General features: G+C 46.5%; 2 protein-coding genes across 10 annotated transcripts in view; both read right to left on the reverse strand.

Moving 5' to 3' along the window:
- The window catches only part of LOC119164848 (uncharacterized), a 49,298-nt gene extending 41,485 nt beyond the window's left edge, over positions 1-7,813 (reverse strand). For 5 of the 8 annotated variants that reach the window (XM_075873106.1, XM_075873101.1, XM_075873105.1 and 2 more), the window contains exon 1: positions 7,516-7,812. The gene's annotated coding sequence lies outside the window, so the exon portion shown is untranslated. Of the gene's footprint in view, positions 1-7,515 lie in introns of all 8 variants that reach the window. The other 3 variants (XM_075873107.1, XM_075873103.1, XM_075873102.1) reach the window with 2 other exon arrangements.
- A 2,190-nt stretch (positions 7,814-10,003) lies between these two features.
- The window catches only part of LOC119163463 (phytanoyl-CoA dioxygenase, peroxisomal), a 54,208-nt gene continuing 42,112 nt past the window's right edge, over positions 10,004-22,099 (reverse strand). The window contains exons 4-8 of one of the 2 annotated variants that reach the window (XM_075873111.1): positions 15,657-15,732; positions 15,014-15,183; positions 12,066-12,197; positions 11,186-11,248; positions 10,004-10,748 (exon numbers count right to left, since the gene is read on the reverse strand). In XM_075873111.1, the coding sequence (XP_075729226.1) occupies positions 10,695-10,748; positions 11,186-11,248; positions 12,066-12,197; positions 15,014-15,183; positions 15,657-15,732 (495 nt within the window). In that variant the 3' untranslated portion in view covers positions 10,004-10,694. Of the gene's footprint in view, positions 10,749-11,185; positions 11,249-12,065; positions 12,198-15,013; positions 15,187-15,656; positions 15,733-22,099 lie in introns of both variants that reach the window. The other variant, XM_075873110.1, reaches the window with a different exon arrangement.

Genomic DNA, 22,099 nt, shown 5'->3' on the forward strand with positions numbered 1-22,099 from the left:
GACTAACTCGGACTAAAACTCTGTAAAATTTTTTTCTGAGCTTCACACACCCTGATTCAAATTCACTCCTTCATGTGAGCCTGATTGTGTCTGTGTGAATTCGACTCATCTCACGAGTCAGTTGACGTGCAATTATTTTTTCTGGTTATGGAGTCAATACTCTTTAATACAAATATTTCGTATAGTTGATGGTGCTCTACTTGACGCCTTTTTATCTCGTACCTTCCAGTGGTCACAATCCAGTAGTGACATTTTTGATGGAAAAGATGAATCACACGAGATAGCTTTTATGACGAAGTTTTCAAGAAAACATCTGCTGGGGGGGGGGGGCGTAAGGTTATAACTTTTATCTCTCATCAATAAAATATTAAGCTGGCTTATGTAAGCCAGTGCAGTGAAATATGTAGGATTGGACGTGATTAGGCGTGAGTACAAACGTATCCTGAAATAAGGCAGGTAGTAATGCTAAAGCAGAGTATAGACGTCCGTGTACTGTGCGTTGTCAGTGCACGTTAAGGAATCTCAGGGGGTCGAAACCATCCGGAGCCCTTCAGTCTCTCATAGCCTGAGTCACTTTGGGACGGTAAACCCCATCAACCAAGCGGGAAATAACTCGTTCTCGAGTGGGCGATGTATATGTATTTACTGGACAGTCGCAGTGGCTTGTGAGTAACTGCGAATGCCACGTGAAGAGGGCAGAGTGAACGGCGCTAAGCCGGATATTCGGTTTCGTTAACCACTTCCACCCAGTGTTGTATTTACAGTCGCAACAGAAAAAAGTTAAGTGCGATTGACGGGTGGTCGGGGCTGCAAAATTGCGTCACATTGTGCTGTTGTTCAAGAGCATGACGATAGTGAGAGTTAGAAACTTATTCCATTTTCAAAAGCAGAGGTGGGCGGCGAAAAGCAGCGTATATATCTTGCTGTTGGACCATTCGAAAGTACACATCTTAAAAAAAGAAAAACACTTGCTTATATAGGCAGATGTGGTTATGCACATATATATTTTTTTCTTTTTTCGCTAGAGTAGCGAGCAACCGTATTTCTGTCTCAGTTGTCCCTAAAATGCTGTTGGCGTGCTTTCGGCTGGCCACTCCCATACTTTGAAAAATTAAGTGTGCTGGGCACTCTCAATATCGTCATGCTCGATAAAACAGCGCCGCGAGTCACACTCTCGCTGCTCCGGGAAGTGGACACTTGGGCCAATATTTTGAGGTGTAGCCTAACACATGACTATATCTTTGCAGGCAAGGTGTCGCAGGGGTAAGATTATGGACGCGGATTTGATTCCCAGCGATATCGACGTGTTTCGAGAGGGAATGTGGTGAAACGCGACTGACACATGCGTATACTGAAACGCACATTGAGAAACATCGCGTGTTCAAAATCCGAAGTCCTTATCTGTGCGCGCGGCCTGCGTCATAATGAAAGATATCGTAGTTTTAGCTCGCCATGCTTCAGAAGTAATCGAGTACTTTGAAAAATTTTTGACCTGTCGTTTTATTATGTGGTCTACTTGCTTTCGCTCTGAGATGACTGCTAGCAAATTAACAGATCTGCACATTAGTCCACTGTGGTGTGCAGACACGTTTCATTTTTTTTAGATACTTCGGTGAAACCTTCTTTTCTTGAGGAATGTCCTGAGTTAGTTCATGTATATGTGTATACTAGCAAAGAAAGCAGCCTACCCCCCTGCTGTTCATGCCTATCTGCTAAACAGGCCCACCGCAAGCGCGTGCCCGGGTCTTTGACCCGACATGAGCCCCGAAGCTTATGAAAAGTGACGCGAGCTTGAGCGATGCAAATGTATGTAATCCGTCCCGTACTCGGCAGCCTATAGAGACCATAGAGCGGAAATTATGGAGACATAAAGGGTGACGCCACTCAGCTGGTGTGGGTCGTAAAAAGCTCTCGCTCTCGCCGACCGGAGCTGGAACCTCAGGTTGGGTGGCGGATGACTTTTTGGGGCCGCTGGTTCCGAAAGCAGGTCACGCGTTGTCGGGGCGGTGGTTCTTTGCTTTCCCGGAAAGGAGATCGAAATAAGCGAAAATACAGAAAGGTGTGTGGCACGGTGACGAAATTGGGTCGACGACTGGGCGAACAAAGTGCATTAGCTGGTCGCACGTGTTTTGTAAGCGTGTGTGTGTTTCGGTGTGCCAAAGTATGTGTGTGTGTGTGCGGTGTTACCGTCGCAGGATCAGGGTGCCGACGGGTCGTGCTTTGTCTCGCGTCACGTATTGCACGTCGTCGTTGTCGACGTCATGTCTGGGCGAAGCCGTCGCTCGTGCGTAAGAGGTCGCTGGGGTCGAGGGGAAGGAAGGAGAGGAGGTTATACGCCGCCCAATGGGGGTCATCCGCGTCATGGGTCTTCCTGCGCGCGGCTCCCGGAACTGTGATTAAAAAACGTGGGTTAATGGCGCTAACGCGTCACGATGCCTCCCCCCCCCCCCCCCTTTTTTTCCAACCCTGCATTCGCAGACTATACGCTGCAGATGGCGCAACTCTCGCATATGTTCGAATGCTGCTTTTCTTTCGTCTGTGGTTTTACACCCGTTCCGGAACATGCGCACGGCCCGTTTTGTTGTTGTTGTTTCTGCAGCGCCGGGCATTTAATTTGCGTTCCGCTGCCGTGTTGCAGCGCGCATTCGTGGTCGAGTCGTTTGTCTTCTGGACTGTATAGGTTTGCGGGTTCGATTCGCTATGCCAGTCGCCCCCTACTCGTGTGCGGCCAAGAAAAAGAAGGTAATGTTAATTGAAGAAAAAGGAGGACAGGTCGGCCTGTAAAGCGCGTTTCTAGCCTGCTAGTTTTCGCGAGGCCAAGGGGAAAGAAAGAGAAAGAGGGAGAGTGGAACAGAACAACGAAGGAGATAAAGAGGTCGAAGGAGGCTTTTGCAGTAATGGGTTTTGAACTTGAGATTTTTACACTGGCAGGCTCGACACACTTTCCCTTTTGGGACATGAAACTGCACTAATTGAAATTAGGACTACATGCTCGTCCGCATCTAAACAACATTCCCTTATTCACGCCATCATTTACCTTTTTACCTCGTTATTGCTTTCTCCGCGAGCATTGCAGTATGCTTCAACTCAACTCACTAGAAATATTCCTATGTTCAGGCTGCTGCTCGTGCGCTAGTGCATCGTGTCGCGACCAGTAGGACTACCCTGACTAAACGCACGAATTGAGCAATTTATGCCACTGGTTTTGAATTATGTGTCGTTGATCGAGTGATAAGACTTGTTTTCGGGGTTATCAAGGCTTGCTTATGTGGTCAGGAAGAATAACTTATTCACCCGAAACGAGTAAACGAGGACATGGCTTTTAGCAGATGAAATCCAGCTGAGGAAGAGGAAGAGGAGGAGAGGTTGGGGTAAGAGAAGCTGCCATTTCTGCTTCCCCAGTTTGAAACGTAGCTAAGCGTCAAAAAACGCAGCTCTGTTGGCCCTCCCCCCTTTCATTTACGACCGTTTACTTTTTTTGTTTTAATACTCGCAACATGCAGCATTTACTAATTTTGTGAATTTCGCTTCGCAGTGCTTCTTCGCTCCACTTTGATGAACGGTGAATAAAAGAAGCGGGAAGAAATTTCCGGGGCCGCAACATTCAGGAGGACGGATTACCAATGAGACTGCATTTGCGTTGGCGCTGTAGACTACGGTTTCTTCGGAGTGAGAGATTTGCAAATCGTGGCGTACTTCGTCGGAATCATAACCTTTCAACGCATCCTCTGCTTTTGCATGTTCCCATTTTTCTGCCTGCATTCATGTGACTGCTGGTGAGAAATTGACAAAAAAAAAAAAGAAAACTCAACAACAAGCAAGGAGACTTCGCAGCTTGCAGAGTGCGCCATCTCTATTCTGTGTCTTCACTTTGTCCATTTCGTATACATATGTACTGGAGCTGGTCAGAATCTCCGTCCTAGAAACGCGTGGGCTAGAGGTAAATCAACCTTGCTGTAAATAATATATTCCCTGCAAGAGCTTCGAATATATCAGGTAGCACACACTCCACATTAAAAAAAAGCAACTTATTCTGAAATTGTAATTTCGAATGAGGAGTTTGCAATCAATCCTCATGCTGGACATAACGTTAACCAAAGCTTTGTGCATTCGGTCACAAGTCCACACTTACACTGATACACAAAGTCTTGTACTCAAGAATTTGTGTACTAGGTCATAAGAGAGTGGGCCCTGGCATCGGAGATCATTCGTGCACTGATTTATCACAGTAAAGCATTACAAACAGTAAGGTGTAAGTGTCTTGTTCATCCTTAGATTATAGGTGCACTTGAGAAAGTACTGTAACTATGCTTTAAAGTTTTGCGCATGGTTAATAACAATAATCGTGGTGGTTTTAAATGGAGAGTTGGGCTTGTTGGTACATAATTATGGCACGCTACAGTGAAAAACACACAACTGACGAAAAAAACAAACAAACACTAACGATAACGACGAGCGCTGCCAGCGTAACTTCCCAAAACCACCATATGATCATGAGAGATCACGTAGTGGCGGGCTCTGGAAATTCAGACCTCCCTGAAGTTCCTTAACGTTGCACATGCTGATAAGAGTAATCAGTTGTTCATTAAACTCAATGAAGCAATTATGTAAAGTACGAAATTTTGAATTTGTGAAAAACTCTAACAAAAACGTGCCAAAAGCACATATAAATACAAGGCACGCCGTAGTGGTGGGTTTCGGAGAGTTGTGTGTCTTATATAATAATTCGGCGCAGCTGACGTATCAGGTTACTTCACCACTTCTCAAGAATAAACTTGCGCAAAAGTTATCTAGGATGTTGTCGACCGTATCCTGCATGGAAAGGACGCCGTGCATGCTTCCGATTGCTTGCGCACAAACTCTGCAGGTTTCTTCATCGAGCACTGCGTTCTTCGAATATTCTTTTTAATGGCAAAACTGTTTAGTAAATCGTCCCTCGAGAGTCGATTGCTGAAAACTATGCCAATAGGTGGCCTACCAAACAACCATCGTGACAAAAGGCTGTGTGCTATAAAAATTGAGTAAAACTCAGTACTCATCATTCGTCCCCTAAATATGAAAAATGCAACAGTTAACCCAACAAACGGCTGCGAAACTGCGGCGGTGAGTTGAAGATTCAGACTGCGAAACAGCGAAAAAAAATTTTAGAGAATCGGAAAAATCAGCGGCTGCTGGGAGAAGACGCCTAGGGGATGGAAGGCCTTCGCCGACGACGACGGGCCCGCTTGGTTTCAGCGCGAGTTTGTCGCTGCAGTTTGGACGTCCGTGTCGTGTCTGTCCCTGGTTGAACTCGAACCTCTCTGGACTGAGTAACCTAGCGTAACATATATGGTTAAAAAGCACAGCAACGATCTAGAAGCAACCTAGACTCAACTTGCATCACCTATAGCTAAAGCATAGAAACCAGCTAGAGGTATACATATGTAACGAGATTAGTGATCAGACTCGTGCAGTTTTACTGTACGAAGCCTTGCGCGGCTTGGAGTAAGCTTCTGGCTCCTTTTTTTTTTTTTACTGTGGGTGGTGATCATAGATGCAGGTGTGTTTAGTATTTTGATAGAGGCCAACGTTTGCCGAAATCGCCATGTAACCTACGCGGGTGACCAGCTGTCAAGAAACGCAAGAAGACGTTAAACTTCCTCGCTGGCAACGATGTACCTCTTAAAAAGCCAACGTTTTACCATAATATGACGTCTTTCGCCCGTGGTAGAGCTAATTACTCGGAGGTTATGAAGTCTTGTAAGTTGAAATGAAGTGGTAATGCTGGCTTCTTCGTGCATAATCAAATTCTGGAAACACCGCTAGGATGGGGCAAGGAAAGAAGCAACAAGACGAAGCGCTGTAAGCTGGTAGTGCATAATTAAGGAATGGATTTCTAGGCATCTGATCGAAATGAGGCAGAGAGAAATATGAGCTAAAAGGTAGAAGGGTAACCAGAAGAAAATGTTTGGCTTGCTGCTCTGCACTCTGGAAGGGGTAAGGGGAAACAGAAAGGTGAGGGAGGATGAAAAGAGTACACGATTTAGCTGTCACAGTGCAGTGCAGAATTTCAGACAAACAGGAGGACTCGGATATCCCGTTGCAGATTTCGGACTGTTGGGGTGCTCTACCTTTCAAAGTTTCTCTGATCGCACAAGTTTTCTTGAAGGGAAGAATAATCGCACCTTCTTAAAATCGTTTCTCAGATATGCTGGTATTTATGTTAAATGTTGTTGAATGTGTTATAAAAACTGGAAAAGTATATCATACTAAACGCGATTTTATAAATAAATAGGAAAAATAGGGGGGGGGGGGGTCGACCTAGTGGGCTGTGACAACCACGTAAGCAAAAATTGTGGCTTATAACTTGCACTCGAAAGCACGATGCGCGCTAGCTTCCTCGGTCTTTGATAGCTTTCTTGTTTTCCACATGAAGTTCTACTTTATGTGTTCATTGGTGGAATCGCTAGTTTTCGCTCGTGAGCAGTAAGTTCAACTGTGATGTCACACACGCGAGTCATACTAATTTGGAACGAAGGCATGTACCTGCATAACTCAGTGTCACGTGAGAGGAATGGGAGGAATCGCTTATGACATGAGCCCAGAAGAGGCTGGAAGCGAAATTGATCAGTTAACCCCCAGTGATAACATGAAAAAAAAAACACGCTCGAATAGTCTTCTTCACGTTTAGTCACTTTTGTTGTTTACCCGGCCAACGCTGTCATGCAGGCGCGTCACGTAAGGCGACCGACGGCGCACTGTGGAGATAGCGGCGCTATATAGCATTGAAGGTTAGTCGGCAAGGTTACAACATGTTAAGCAACGCGTTGTGGAAACGCGGACACAAGAGAGAAGCCAGGACGACAAACATGACAACACGAGTGATAATCCTTTGATGTGGGTTCGTTCAATAACGCTGTCATCATGTTGAAGCACAAACATGAAGGGGCTCGGTAATTCGCGCAAACCTTTGCCGTGGAAGTGATGCGGGATGATTGTATATATCAACCTTCCGTTTGCTTGCTAGGTTGCGAGGCAGACATGTTTAACAATTGTTTTTCGTGGGACTTAGGATCTTACGCATGTACGTTGTTGGTTATTGGTGCGTTGAGCTTTGTTAAAAAATCGTATTAGATAGTACTCGTATGTTTTCTGTTGGTGTCCCTCGTGCTGTCGCTCTTATAATAGGTTGGCATCACCTACTGCTCTTATATCAAGTTGGCGTGATTTGCAGCTCAATAATAATAATATCTGGGATTTTTATGCCCATACACCAAGATATGATTATTAGAGACGCCGTAGTGGAGGGCTCCGAAAATTACGAACATCCGGTGTTCTTTAACGTGAAACGACATCGTTCAGTATACACGGGTGTCTGGCGTTCCGCCTCCATCGAAATGCGACCGGTATCGAACCCGCGACCACTCTGATTAGCAGCCGAGCATCATAATCATGCCCTGCTCCACAGCGGCAGACACGATTATCAACTCGCTAACCTTGTTACCTTATTACTACACTGCTTTGCTTTTCACTTACCGCCTCGCACTCTCCGCTGATGTCTCCGTGAATGTGTTCACATCTTGGCAGAATCGTCTTGCGCTCGGAATGAAAGAGTGACCTCCAAGCCGCCCCCCGCGCGTCGTATGAACGGTTGATGTCCGGCGGCTCCGTGCCGTCCTTCTCTCGAAAAGTGGGTCTTGGTGCCTGTTTTCCGCGCCAGTGCGGCCCGGTGCTCGCGCCCGCGTGTCGCCCGAGTTTGTACAAGCGAGCAAGCACCGGCGCGGCTTTCAACGGGAACCTCGTCGATATTCGACCGGCGTCTGCGCCGTAGCCAGGGGTAACCACCTTGACGTTGCGCCTTGGTGGATCGCCACAAGATGGCCGCCACCGCCGTTCCGCGCGCGCGATTGGTCGGAAAGAGTTTGGACGCGCTCGTTGGCGGGCGCCGTCACCGCCGTCGGCTGCGCGAAAAGTTTGCCCGCTGGAGAAAGTTGGCCGTGCTCTACTTTCTTACGGAGAGCAAGCAGTTATCCCGGACGCGCTCAAGTGCTTTTGTGGGTCTTCCTGTGTGTCGGTCAAGGTTGGCTGTGCCCTTCCGTACTAGGTGCTCGGCACTGATGTTGTGGGGTGCCGTCACAGAACACCTAGATGTGCCGTGACGACGGAAGGACAGATCTCAACCAGCTTCGAATGGCTGGTCCAGTGCCTTGGAATTCTTTTCTGATTAAAGGGACACTCAAGTCTATTAAGTCGAACTTGATTGTTAAAATGGTGCTCCAAAAACCTCGTAGTGTTACTTTTGTGCCAAGGAAGGGCATATTTTGAAATAAAATCACGTTTTAGTAGTCCGCATCGCGTTAGCGCGCTTCAAATTACCCATGACGATAGTTATAGCGCGAGAACAAAACGACGACACAGAGACAAGAAGGACACGAAAGACACGAGCTTTGTGTCGTCGTTTTGTTCTCGCGCTATAACTATCGTCATGCCATACCAACTAGCCCAAGCTGCCACACTTCCAAATTACCCGCCTCAAGAAGCGGACCGACCGATCCGTTTGACGTCACTGTTGTCGTGTACAACGTTGCCCGGCTTTAATGCGCTAGTAGCAGCATACCGAAAGCAGTTGGAGCCACAGCAGCAAAAACGGCCATTGATCGATTTCCCTCCATTTACTCCGAGATTGCAGACGCTTTTGTTTGAACTGCGCCCCGCTAGATGACACCGCATGTCCTGTGTAACCACTCGAAAATTGAATTTTTGAACCACTCGCGCCATTCCCCATAGTAACGTCTAGTGGTTCTTTTTTCCACAAATCAAACAGAAACGAACAAGCAGCATTTTATTGTGTCTCCTGACGCACAGACAGTTCTTTATTTGGTGCAGTTAGATCGATTACTGGTGATTAATAGTAGGCGGTCCGTCTGATGTCATCGGGATCATTTTGAAAATGTCCTACTACGGCGCTCGTATTGTTGTGCATTTACCTTGATTTCTCGGTAAGTAGGGCACTGTTGTTGATAATATTGTCGTTTTAGGTGTTGTCTCACATTGAGCTTTCACTCTTACGTAAATTGTTATTTGACTTTACTGTCCCTTTAAGGTTGGTGTGTGTCCTGTATTTAGCATAGTATCTAAACTGTAAGCGTAGGTACCCTACTATCATTGAGCAAAAGCTAAGCGTTTGCTCGATGATACTTTTTTTATATATCGCCTGTATTGCCTTTGTGACCGATTGCCCTTACGGTGCTCACCTTGCACATTTTGCTATGCTTAAAAGGGATCAACCTCGTTTGCATCTGGGCACTATAGGAGTGGTTATTGCACTAGGGAGCGTACTTTACGTGCCAGAGGACATGAATAAATAGCCAACGCATAGCACAGTATTCAGTAATAACAGCGATAATATGACAGTCAGAAGCGAGGACGCCATTGTGGGGCACAACTTTAGAATCCGGCGGCACTTCGTTCTTAAATATGGTGTCACAGAAGCCTGTACTAATAGGCGTGCATTCAGGACTGACGTCATGAGCGGGTTGGCCTGTGACTCCGCCTTTGGAGAACATTGGCGAGTGCATGAGTGAGACTGTTTCCTTAGTCGAGGTGACGATCGAATGCCATGTAAGATATATGCTATTACTAGGACTTCATGTATTCTGATAAATAAAAAAAATGATAAAATTGGCTGGTAACATTTTTATAGTTCTGATTTAGATTTAGATTTAGGTATCGATTTTAAAAGGAAATCTTCAACGTTGATAGGGCATTTTCTAGGTTTACAATTATCAATAGAAAGGAGTGCACCTCAATTAGTGGCAGCAACATCGTAAAATATGCTCGCGGCTATTACAACAAGCTTTAACGTTGTAATAGGAACAAATGCAGGTCCTTTGTGTTGAAGTACTGAAGTTTGTGCGTATACACGTATTGCGCTTTCATACCTTCCGGACGTCTAACACACGCTTCGTATGTTCACATGTTTTAGAAGTGAGTTATCATAGCTATGGTTTCGGAGTACCGGGAGTAATGATAATAATAATAGGTTCTTTATTTTTCATCCATAATAAGAGGCTGAGAGAAAAAGCTGAGAGGTAGCTGCATTATATATAGCGCCTGCTCATGCCCAAACGTACACTTTCGTGAGCTTGCAGCATGGCGTACCAGTAGTTTTATTAACAAGGTAAATCAACAGAAGTGAAAAAAAATGAAAGGTTGCAAAAACAGGATTATCAGCAAAAATGCAAAGCATTTTCATCGGAAATAAAATGAATAAGACATTGAAACAACCCATAACGCAAACGTAAATACCGAATTTTGGGTAATTGGCGATCTAATAGAAATGGGCTCCGATAAACGCTGAATGTTCTAAAAAAAGAAAACTGCGAAGAATACCTCCGAAGTTTAGGAAAAAGAAACTCCGAAAACACGGAGCCCTAGCTATTACAGAAAGCCTGATTTGTGTAACCAAATGCGCCCAGAGCCAGATTCGCATTAGCACGAACGGCAGTAGTCCAGTCTTCGTTGATTGGGTATAGCAGTGCGTTCAAGGACAACAGCCAATCAACCCAAGTGTTGTGAGAAGGCTACAAAAAAAAAAAAAACAATTGCGATTCTTGCGGACAGAGCTTTGCGGTTGAATATAATTTTTTTTTGGTTCAGGGTTCTATACAGCTAACGGTGAAGGGAACGGTGCACTCAATCTTCGTGCTTCCTCTTCAGAGACGGCTGTCGGCACTGCGAACGATGTAGGCGCTGTCCTTCCAGTAGTCCTAGGTGGTGGGAGAAAGTGTTCAATTAAGCAGCGATAAATATGCCAGCTGCGTGCGTAAAGTAGTGCGAGATATAGGGTGTCCTAACGCACACGAGAAACAAACTGTTTTGTTTTCGAAGTCGTTTGCAACTAGGAGTGTTCCGTTGGGTCACAGTTGCTGTTTATTGCGAACCGCGCTTCATAAGAACTAGAACTGGGGAAATACTCCGAATGTTTGGCCAAATCACGCGAGCCACCAGTCATGGTGAAGTGATCGGGCCCGTATGTGATGCAAAAGTGACTTCGTTTCATGCGTTGTCAACCGACGGATATGAAGAAATTACATTAACCTATTCGATAACGTCTTTTTATCTACTCAGTTAAAACGTAATAGGTCCGACTAGAAGTAAATACGGCCAAATACTGGGATCACAATGAGGAAAAGCATGAAGTCACCTGATTGGCTGTCGGCTTGTCAATATACCGGACACCGCTGTGGGCGTAGTGCGAAATCATTTCCTGCGAAAGTGGAAGGAAAGTTTTGTGAAGGTAGCGGTGTGTCAAGTCCAGACATGCACGTGATATTGGCATTGACGTGTTTTTTGAAAGGCGTGTGTATTAAAAAAAGATTCTGTACCAAATGTCATCGAAAAAAACGTCCTCAATGAGCAGACGATTCTGCGGGTAGAGGTCCGACAAACAAACGCATACTAAAACGAGGCGTGACCTAAGTAGTGATAATTCTTTAAATACGAGAGCGTGTGCTCGTCTGTCTGCACTGCAGCCCCGTCTGTCAATAACGGGGTTGCACTGCTTAACGCAAAGCCGCAATTGCAATGATTGCCTCCGGTAGCACCATTCTGCAGGGAGCTGAATGAAGGTGCACGTAATGTTGAAATTTGGGCTTGCTGGTGCATTGTGACGACTGAAAATATCGCTAAGTTTCTTAGCGATATTTTCAGTCGTCACGGTGCACGTCTAGCGCAGCCGTGGTAAGAAAATAATTTTAGATGTGTATATATACACTCACACATACAACACACACCCTAAAAATATAAAATGCTACCCCCCCTTCCCTAAATATATAAAAATTGTGACTGCACCTCCAGGTCTATACGCATATGCACATTGAGCTTGCTAAAACCGATCTATAGTATATACGCTTCTTCCTCCCGTTTATTATATATGTCACACAATCGATGGCCACTTGGAAACAAATGAATCAAATTATGAAAGCAATCAATAAACACGAGATTATGAGCGAAGCATGTAAGTACGCCAGCAAAACACGGTATTGCTAAATGTCACCCATTGTTCGTTGCGTAGCAGCTGGTACCTTGCGGTAAGTGTTCGAGCGGTTCGGTGCTGTTCCGTGCACGAGCCTCGGGTGGATAAACACTGCGTCGCCTGGTTGCGCGTCCACAGCCACAGCCCCGACATCCTCGAACATTGGGTCGATTATGATGCCCTGCGTGATGATGATGTGTTGGTATATCATAGAGGCGCGCATGAAAGCGGGCAGTGAAGCTCCTCCCACGCCTTCTAACGCGAAGGGGGGCGCCAATGCCACCGGCTGCCTGTACGCTGTCGCACCGCACAAACTTTTAATGAGCATTGTTATGGCAACTTTCTGAAATAGTGGAGCGACACAACATGAAACACAAGGAAACGTTGTGAGCAGGTTCGTTCAGTATTCTGTGTCGTTCAATAATTGCACAATGATTCCCCTGCTGTGAACACTTCTTATGGCAAAACATGCGTCTGATGATAATGGCGATCGGGGACCCTTGAAACTTGAAGTTCATTTCACCACAGCACGCCATTGTGTACATTAATGTTTACACTCATGCATGAAAGAATGGTGCAATTAGTGGTCTGGAATGCGGGAAAAAAAAGCTTCGATATAAGGCAGCTTGACCAGCCCGACATCCCAGCGATGACAAGACAGACAAAGTGACAACATTGGGGAAGTCCTCTGAGCAAGTAAATTGACGCATAAGCGCGCACGGGCTCCTCGTGGCGTCCCGCGGCGGCCGCCGTGACATATGCAGCTAGCGATGCTCAAATCAGCCACCGGCCGTGGATTTTGTGCTTATATGGCGTCGTCATTTGGGTTTGCGGCATAATTGGTCGCGAAAAGAGGGGGCGATTTCCAGGTGACACTGAGCATTGCATTGTCGCAAGGCATTGTCCCGAAAGACTGGCTCATCGCCCGGGTGGTCCCAGTGTTTAAAAAAGGAGATAATGCCATCGTAACAAACTATAGGCCCATATCACTAACTGTGTCGTGTTGTAAACTCATGGAGCACATTATTTCGAACTACATTTTGAACTTCTTATATGAGCGTAATATTCTGTCACCATTTCAGCATGGGTTTCGTAAGGGCCTTTCTACCACTACTCAGCTTATTACTTCTATTCATTCGTTCTCTGCGGTAATTGACAAATCAGGCCAAACCGACGTAGTTTTCATAGATTTCAGTAAAGCCTTCGACAGAATTTCCCATTCAAAGTTAATTTTCAAGCTTAATTTACTGGGTCTTCCATCTACAATCGTAAACTGGATAAAATCTTACCTGCATTCCCGCGTTCAATTTGTAGATATAAATGTCTCTCATTCAGACTTCCTTCCTGTTAACTCCGGCGTCCCCCAGGGAAGTGATCTGGGACCATTACTTTTCCTGATTTATATTAACGATGTAGTATCATGTGTCAAAGAAGGCGTTGAAATACGATTATTTGCATATGACTGTTTGTTATCCAGCACAATTAATTCTTCTAATGATCAGCAAATTCTAAATGATAGCCTTGACGCAATAAATAATTGGTGCGACCTTTGGGACATGAAACTAAATACTGAGAAAACCGTATTTAGGCGTATTACTAACAAAAAGCTACCCTATGAACATCAGTACACAATCAATGGTCTTCCTATCTCGTGAACTGATAGCTTTAAATATCTTGGCGTTACAATTACTAGTAATCTAACATGGTCCTCCCACATTCTTAAAGTATGCGCCTCAGCACGACGAAAACTAGGCTTACTAAGACATAAACTGAAAAATTCGCCTGCGAACATAAAGCTTCTTGCGTATAACTCAATAGTACGACCATGCCTTGAATACGCATGCATAGTCTGGGATCCACATACTACAAAAGACATTGACAATCTCGAAAAAATCCAAAGATTAGCCGTCCGCTTCATTTACAACCGATACCGCCGTTATGACTCCCCGACAGAACTAATGCAGATGAATAAAATCCCTACTTTGGAATCTCGACGCAAAATGAATAGGCTAAAATTTCTTTTCCAATTATCACACGGAAATGTCAGACTCGAAACATCGGCCTTCCTGACTCCGTTACCATCGCATCCCACCAGGAATTACCATTCTGCAAAGTTCTCGCCTATCACAGCGCGCACTAACAATTTTAAGTATTCTTTTTTTCCCCGCACTATAACCGACTGGAATAACCTCCCGCATGAAATTCTTTCATCTGACAATAATCTGAAATCTATTGATCAAATGTTTGACTTGTAAAATTTTGTATTAATATTTTACAGTGTTTTCAAAATATTTTGTATTGTCCTGTTTATTGTTTTTACCTCGCCAAAAATTGTATAATTGTTCTAACGGCTCTGTAACACCCCCCCTCCTGCTTGGGCCCATTTGTGGCCTGCAGTATTGTATAAATAAATAAATAAATTAAATAAATAAATAAATAAATAAATAAATAAATAAATAAATAAATCATTCGTAAACTTCAGGCCGCGTTCCGCGTTATAATGTTTGGCTCGCGCGTTCTCATGAGCCTCGACTATACCGATCGGCTTGCCGTCGTGAACTTCGGCCAATCAGTGGAGGCAACGACAGCGACAACAGCAAAGTCAGTGAGGTGACCGCATCATGGCAAGATCGGGGGACGATCCGTTCACGCATTGTGAATCCGGGGCCAAATGTTGCGGTTGAGCTATGCAATATGACGATGATTCCAGATACTGTTCGAGGTATAGCGCATCCAGGACGGGACAGAGAAGAAGACACAGAACACATACACGGCGCTATGTATGTGTTCTGTGTCTTCTTCTCTGTCCGTGCTGGATGCGCTATACCTCGAACAACATGAATAACCAACAAGCCCGCTGTGCAACCTTAGTCGACTACATTTCCAGATACTGTGGTGGTGCACCTGCGCGATGCTCTGTAAGCTCGAAATGAGGCTCGCTTTTCGCATCATGCGAGAAGTGACAGAAGGCTAGGCCAGCTGGAGAGCTATACGCACGTCTTCGACGCTGTGCTGGAATGCGGGACCCTTGTGCGAACCGGGCACTGCGAACAGCGAGTTGACTCCGGGGCAGTCGATTGCCGTCCACACCGAGACGAGGCGTTCCTCGTCGTCGGAGAAGGGCAGGAAGTTGGCATTCTGGTGCAGCGCCAGCTGTCCGTGGCCACCTGCTGCGGCGGGAACGCAAGTATTGAGTACTGAAGGAATGAGGATGGCCACGGTATTCATGCCATGACTAGATAGTCATATTCCTCGATTTGGCTTACCCTCCCGTACTAAAGGTGGTCTACAACAAGTTAAAATCAGTCTTCACTGACAGAATAACTATACTACCGATCCTATATATAGTGTTTTGACGTGCTAACAGACTCAAAAAGCAAAAGAAAGTGCACTGGCACACAAGATTTATTAAAATGAGTATGAAGTGTGTTCATTAGAGGCATGCTGAAGTTTCATTGCTCACTAGAGTACCCAGACATAGGCAAATAGATAGATAGATAGATAGATAGATAGATAGATAGATAGATAGATAGATAGATAGATAGATAGATAGATAGATAGATAGATAGATAATGTTCTATTGGCTACCCTACACTTAGGAAGAGGAAAAGAGGGAACAAATGAGACTGGCCCTTCTCACCTGGTGGTACACTGACGTACATGGCACCGAGGGAGAGAACCTTGGCGCCGCAAAACTGTTCCACCCAGTCGAGAACCTGCGCATTCCCACAGAAAGAGACAAAGGGATTTACATCAGACCCTAGATTCTATATATATATATATATATATATATATATAAAAGCTGAGCTTCAATATGATCGGATGCTTGGATGTATACGTGAGAGTAAAAAAAAAAGGGGGGGGGGGCACTGCAGCTAAACGTCGAGAAATACGAGATGGATCGTTGTCGTTCCAGTCTGTCGCACTCGCTGGTGAAAGCACGTAGTACAACTGCAGGTAAAGGTGTACGGCGCCTTTGGTGACCGACGTTTTTTTTTTTTAATTTGTAATGTGGCCGGTCTTTTCTGGCACTTCTTCCTGAGTTTCCCTATATATGCACGTTCTGTGAGCGTGTCGCATTTTTCGAGTATGTCCGGTGCTAAAGTTGTGCGCAATGATCGTGCGAATGCTCATTAGACAATGAGCATTCCCAGTTTACCGGACTTAGCGGGATAGCGGGCTTACCGGGATAGCGGGTTCGAAGTGCGCATGCGCAGCAACGTACGTGACCCGTACAGCTCACCGTACGCACGCTATTTTTGAGATATAACGTTACCGTGTTAGCGTGGTGTACGTAGTGTAGGTAAACATGGCGGTGCTTTCAGACGCCATCTTCGAAGTGTTTTTGGCGCAGTTTTTCAAAGATTCACTTCGTTCACAGCTAACGACAGTTTAAAATGGCTTCGCTTGCCTTCAGTTAGCTTCGATGACCGAGTATTATGGACAAATAGGCGTAGTTTTTCCGATAGCTTTCCATTTCGAACGTCTCTAAACAAATTGGCAACATAAATGTTTTCACGTTTTGTGCGTGGTTCATGTTTATTTACTTTTATTATTACTAAAATAAACTTGTAACATTGCATCGCGCGGTCACACTGGCTCACATTCTCGTTTTTTTCCCCTTTTCACTGTTCTTCAACCTATTAACCGTCCGATACGTGGCGCCACCATCCCAGCTGGGGCACGTAAACCACGTAAACTCTATCCCGCTAAACTATATAAAACGGGGTCCGCAATGAACGCTTGCTGCGCGGTAACGCTATTTACTTAACCCCCGCTATCCCCCTAACGGTAAAGGATAACTGTTTATTGTTTACTACGCCTCCCTTCCTCTCGCCCTCTTCATGAGTTGCGCCCGTGTGCACCCATTCGCTGTGGTAGTTTAGTAGTTGCGGTGCTCGGCAGAAGCGAAGGTCGCGAGTTTTCTCCGCAACACGGCATTGTAATTTATATGAGACGGATTGCGAAAAGCCCGTGGGCCGTGAGATTTCAGGGCACGTTAAGGATTGTTTCTATCTCCGGAGTTCTTCACTATGGCGTACCTCATAGCCATATCGTAGTGTTTCTGCCTTAAAACACCAACTACAGATATCATCATCAACAACACACATTAATTATGCATAACTACAGAAAAATAAATAGTGGTTATAAAAGCATGAAGCTCACAATGCAGTTTTCCGCGTAAAAATAAGCCCCGTATCTGCACGTTTTACTGCAAATGTAGTCGAAAGACGATAGTTTTGCGTCCGGAGAGAGTGAAGAAAACGTTTGTTTGATGTTGTGCACGAGAAAATCGGTGAATAGTATTATGGAGGCGTTGCGTTAGAGTGTCTCGATCCGTGCAGCGAAGGCGAACGAGCGCATCGAGGCACGCTAGACACGAGCGCTATCTGGCAGTTGTCTTCGAAAACGAAGGAAGGAGTGCGCGCCTGTCTCGGAGACGATAAGGCGTAGAACGCAAAGCGACGGGCAGGTGCCACCACCGTGTCGTCTAAGCAAAGCGTTAAAAAAACTTGCCTTTTTGAGCATAGTGTTGCTTTGTTAGCTCAGCGTGATAAACGCTACCGTTCTTAAAATTATTTATGTATGCTTTTTCTAGTATAAGGACACACTTACAGAATACTGACGTGTTGTTGTAGTGCCTCAGAGATGCGAAGTACTTGCTTTTTTAATTTACAATCGCACTAGTATGAACGCTCAAACTTGAGCAATATTGGTGGGCGCTGCGGATGTGGTTGGCCGTTCGGGGTATCATTATGGCGGACAAACAGGCAAATGTACAGACAGAAAGACAGTGAGATAGACCAAAATTTTTGCGTCGAAGTACCCCAAGAAAGACTGTCGTTATAAAGGTAAGCCACATTATAAAGAGTATGAACTGGAGATCAGCCGCAATGTGGCGCAGCGGAGCGCTTGGAGGGACGCTACTTTTGCTTTCACGCAGCAGAAGACCCATGCTTGCTACTGTGTTTGCTCTGCTTACGTGATGAGTGTTGTTTTTTTTTTTTGGCCTTCCGTGCACTTGTGTGTTCCATTAGCAATACTGCGGCATTGGAAGTTTCCACTACAGCTGCGTGTCGCATGGACTTGTATAAATGGCCGCGCCGCGGCTCGTAGTTACTCGTTGAGGTACATCGAGTCAGCGACGATCAACAGCACAATTTACGGTTGCTCCAACCGCAGTAGCAGCAACAGCGAGAATTTTCAACGGGTAGGCTTCTGTGTGGGGCCGAAAGTCAAATTACGAGAGTGTGCGAAGACAACCGAGCTGTCGTCAAGGCGCAGAGCTCTATGGCTGAGCAGAGTATGAAAAGAAGACCTGGACAAATCGCCGTCGCAATACAGAGTTCGCGGGGCTCACTGCTCCAACATGTGAGCATGCTCCACAGAAGTCATTTAAGCTCGTGCGGTGCGCCCACAGAACTTGTCCGTCGTGCAGCAGTAATCAGTGGCCATGGCAGCAGCGGCTTTTCATTGAATGCCTGTGTGTGGCGGACCTGCACAGTGACGGTGAGATAAACTAGTGTTTAGCTTACGCAATTAGATACTGTGAAAGTGACTTGTAGGGCGCGAAAAACATAAAGAAAATGTCAGTAACTTGGCTACCGATCCTGTGAATAGGGGCAAGAAAGTGCCATGGGCTCGGTGCCACATCAGTGATTGATTACTTATTATATCGCTAACTTTACGGATGGCTATAGACCGCCTATTCACTGACGTGGTACAGTACTCACGGGTCGAAACAGGACACTCGGAACGTGTGGCCGTGGGGACATGTGCTGCCACTCGTGGGTGCGTGCGGAACCAATGTGTTGCATTGTGGTACATTGCGAGGAGGAGAACACCTACGGAGACAGATTACCCCTTTCGGCCGCCAAGTTGTCGGCCTGTAGTTCACCATGTGTACACTGCCTGGGTGGCGCTGCAAAGCTCACGCACATTCGCGTGTCGACCGAACTGGCTCGCCGCTGCGCACCACTTTTATTGCCACGCCAGCTGACAACCCTCTCGTTCTGCGTGCTTAGGCGATATATGCTGTGCAAATAAGAAACAGAATTCATTTAGGAGATTGCGCCTTGCGTGTGTTTGTAGACATGACAATCACGTGCACAAAAGCATGGAAAGTTTACCTCGAGGTTTCTGCCTCGATACGAAATAAAATGAGTGGCATACGTACGTACCTTGATGCAACATGGAAATGATATCCTGTGTTAGTGGCGTTAGGGCAAACAGTGGTCCTAACGCCACTAAATGCAAGAATAATAAAAATGCAAGAAGCTCGCTCGTTCTTCCATGGCCGACAGTTCTACAAATGCTTGCCACACAGTATAGCCGCATTATTTGCTGCTGAAACAACAAAATACTAAGTCATTGTTTTGATGCTGCAGGGAAACGGGCCCATGGTTGCTGCTTTTCTTTTTCGTCGTGACAAAAAGCTTCGAATACATTATCTGCTTTTGTGCAGCTATTTATCGTGTCCACGAGCGCATTTCAGGCACGACATCTTAGAGGTATCCAATTTCTTACTTGCGAAGCCTACTTGCCCCATCGTCGAAGGGCGCCGATCGAGAGCGTCGTCTGCTTGCGCCGCAATATAAATGGTTCGCACCGTCCGCCCGATTCGGGCTGCATGCGTGTCTTGCAGCGTCACGCTGGCAGTGTGCACTTTGTGAACTAAATGCCAGTTCTTTAGCGACAGGAAGGAGTAAGCCTGCTCCGTATAGCTGTTCTAGCCCTCACGCTATACAACAATGCAACATCCTAGATCCGCGAGCACCCATGAGCTGTGGCACATGCACCGGCGGCCACGCGCTACGAGTGTCCTGTTTCAATCCGTGAGTGCTGTACATTGCGTACAGCCTACCTTTGCAGCGACGATGACAAAAAACTTCACCCGTGCTTGTTTCACGAGACCGCTGGTGACGTAATTATGAGTCCCCGAGGCCTCGTAGCTGTTTAATTGCTCCCGCGTCATGAAGTGTGCCCCGTGAACCAGAGAGTCGGTGATATCCGCGCGACGTACACTAGAATGAGAGCCAACTTCGTTCGTGAAGTATTCGTTGGATCGCCGACGGGTCCCGCCACCTCGGTAATGTAGTACCTGTTGTGGACGGGGTCAGGCAGCGACTCTGCGTAGGGACTGAGGAGCATGTTTCACAGCAGTACCACACATGGTCGTCGGCAGGATTTCATCTTTGGGTGTACAAACCGGTGTGGCATCGTGGTGAAGGAAATGGGAGAACACTGGCATATAGCTTGGGTGGGGTGCTTAAGGGTTCTTGTAGCTTGAGGAAGGCAAGTGCTCCTCCTGCACCCCCCCCCCCTCCCCGCCTGCCGATGCCCATGGTACCACGGCAGAGCAGCCAAAGGATCGGTTGCGTTCGTGTTACGTCATCAACACGTAGTAACAATGTGCTGCTGCCCGGTCACTTGCACAAGTCCACACAGCACGAAAACCTCTAGGAAACTTTCCACACCGCAGTATTGTAAATGCAGCGCACAAGAGCCACGGAGGGCCAGGGAAAACCACGCAACACCCATCACGTAGACACAGTTGTGAGAGTGGCTCGTCTGCTGCGTAAAAACCTCAAAAATGGTGCCATGCCCGGCGCACCTCTGTGCCACATTGCGGCTGAGTTTAAGTACATATACTCTCTATTGGTCGCAGAACCAGGGAAGCCCCGCCGCGGCGGTTGCATTTCCGATGGGCGGAAATGCTGTAGGCCCGTGTGCTCAGATTCAAGTGCACGTTAATGGACCCAGGTGGTCGAAATTTCCGGAGCCCTCCACTACGGCGTCTATAATAATCATATCGTGGTTTTGGGACAGTAAACCCCACATATCAATCAATTATTGTCCAGGTGTTATTGTTGAGGTTGATATATTGGTGTTCTAAAAGCTTATACGAGGGTAGCCATCAAACAGAAATAGAACAGCCTGTATACTCACGCTATCATTGTTCAGGTCGCGTCGTTGTATGCCACAAACTGTGTCATTTAGAGGCTTTGTGTATTTGTCCACAGGAATCGCGTGCAGTTTTGATCATCGCCTTGCGGCTCGTAACGAAGGCAGTCGTTTGTCGATCGTTTGTCGATCGTTTGTCCCCCAAAGGCATAATCGGCGCGGCCCTTAAAGCGGGTACAAGGAAGACTTCCGACTTGGGTGGAAAAGACAGGAATCCGCATTTCCAGCGTGAATCGTCCGTGAGCTTAACGTGATAGAAGTCAAACCTGCCCCGCAATGGTGCGCATATATGGAAGTTCAACATTGCAACGTGGTCGTGACGTGGATGAAGGCAGCAGGTGGCGTGTCCAAGATGACATTCTTTATTTGGCCGAACGTGTGGCTGGGAAACGGAAAGTCAAGCTATAGCAATATAAACTGTTATGCTTTCAGCGGCAAACAGATCATCGGCCGTCGATAAACCGTAAAGCGGAGAAGCGCGTCCGTATCAAAGATTCATACGTTAACACTAGAGAGTTTTAGCACTGCGTACGTGGCGGCGTTGCGTACGTAAGGACGCCACGTTCTGCGTAGTGCGCATGCGCAGACCGCAACGCGCACGTATCGCATTGCGTACGCAGCCGCTACGTACGCACGCATGAGATGCGTGCGTGCGTACGTATGTGGTGATCGCGCCGCTCTCGAACAAGTTCGCGACAGCGCGAGACTTCGGTTTGCAAAATGGCGGCATCGAAGGCAAGCACCACGGAGGAAGGAAAGGTAAGGAGAGGCCCTGACGTCACTCGTTGTGAAGCCTGGATGAAGCCGGAAGTCGGCCATATTGACTAGGCAAATTCTCCTCGCTTGTTTACATCCGAATGTAAAGCAGAAGCCACGACTCTCTCTCCGGCTAGGAAAGCACGTGGGCTGCGCAGCGCGTGTGTCGTGACGATCCGAAACTAATGGAACGGGGCTCATTACTCTGAGCCAGCGGGACACCTTCAGAAAAATCGCTTCGTCTGAGTAATAACAGGGAGTAACAGCTCGCCGACAACGAAGCAACTACGAGAGAACACGCGCTAGATGCACTGATAATGGCGAGTGCTTTCACGTCATTAATTCAGCAACTGTACAGACAAC

This window comes from Rhipicephalus microplus, chromosome 9, assembly GCF_043290135.1.
Source record: "Rhipicephalus microplus isolate Deutch F79 chromosome 9, USDA_Rmic, whole genome shotgun sequence".
NCBI classification, from domain to species: Eukaryota; Metazoa; Arthropoda; class Arachnida; order Ixodida; family Ixodidae; genus Rhipicephalus; species Rhipicephalus microplus.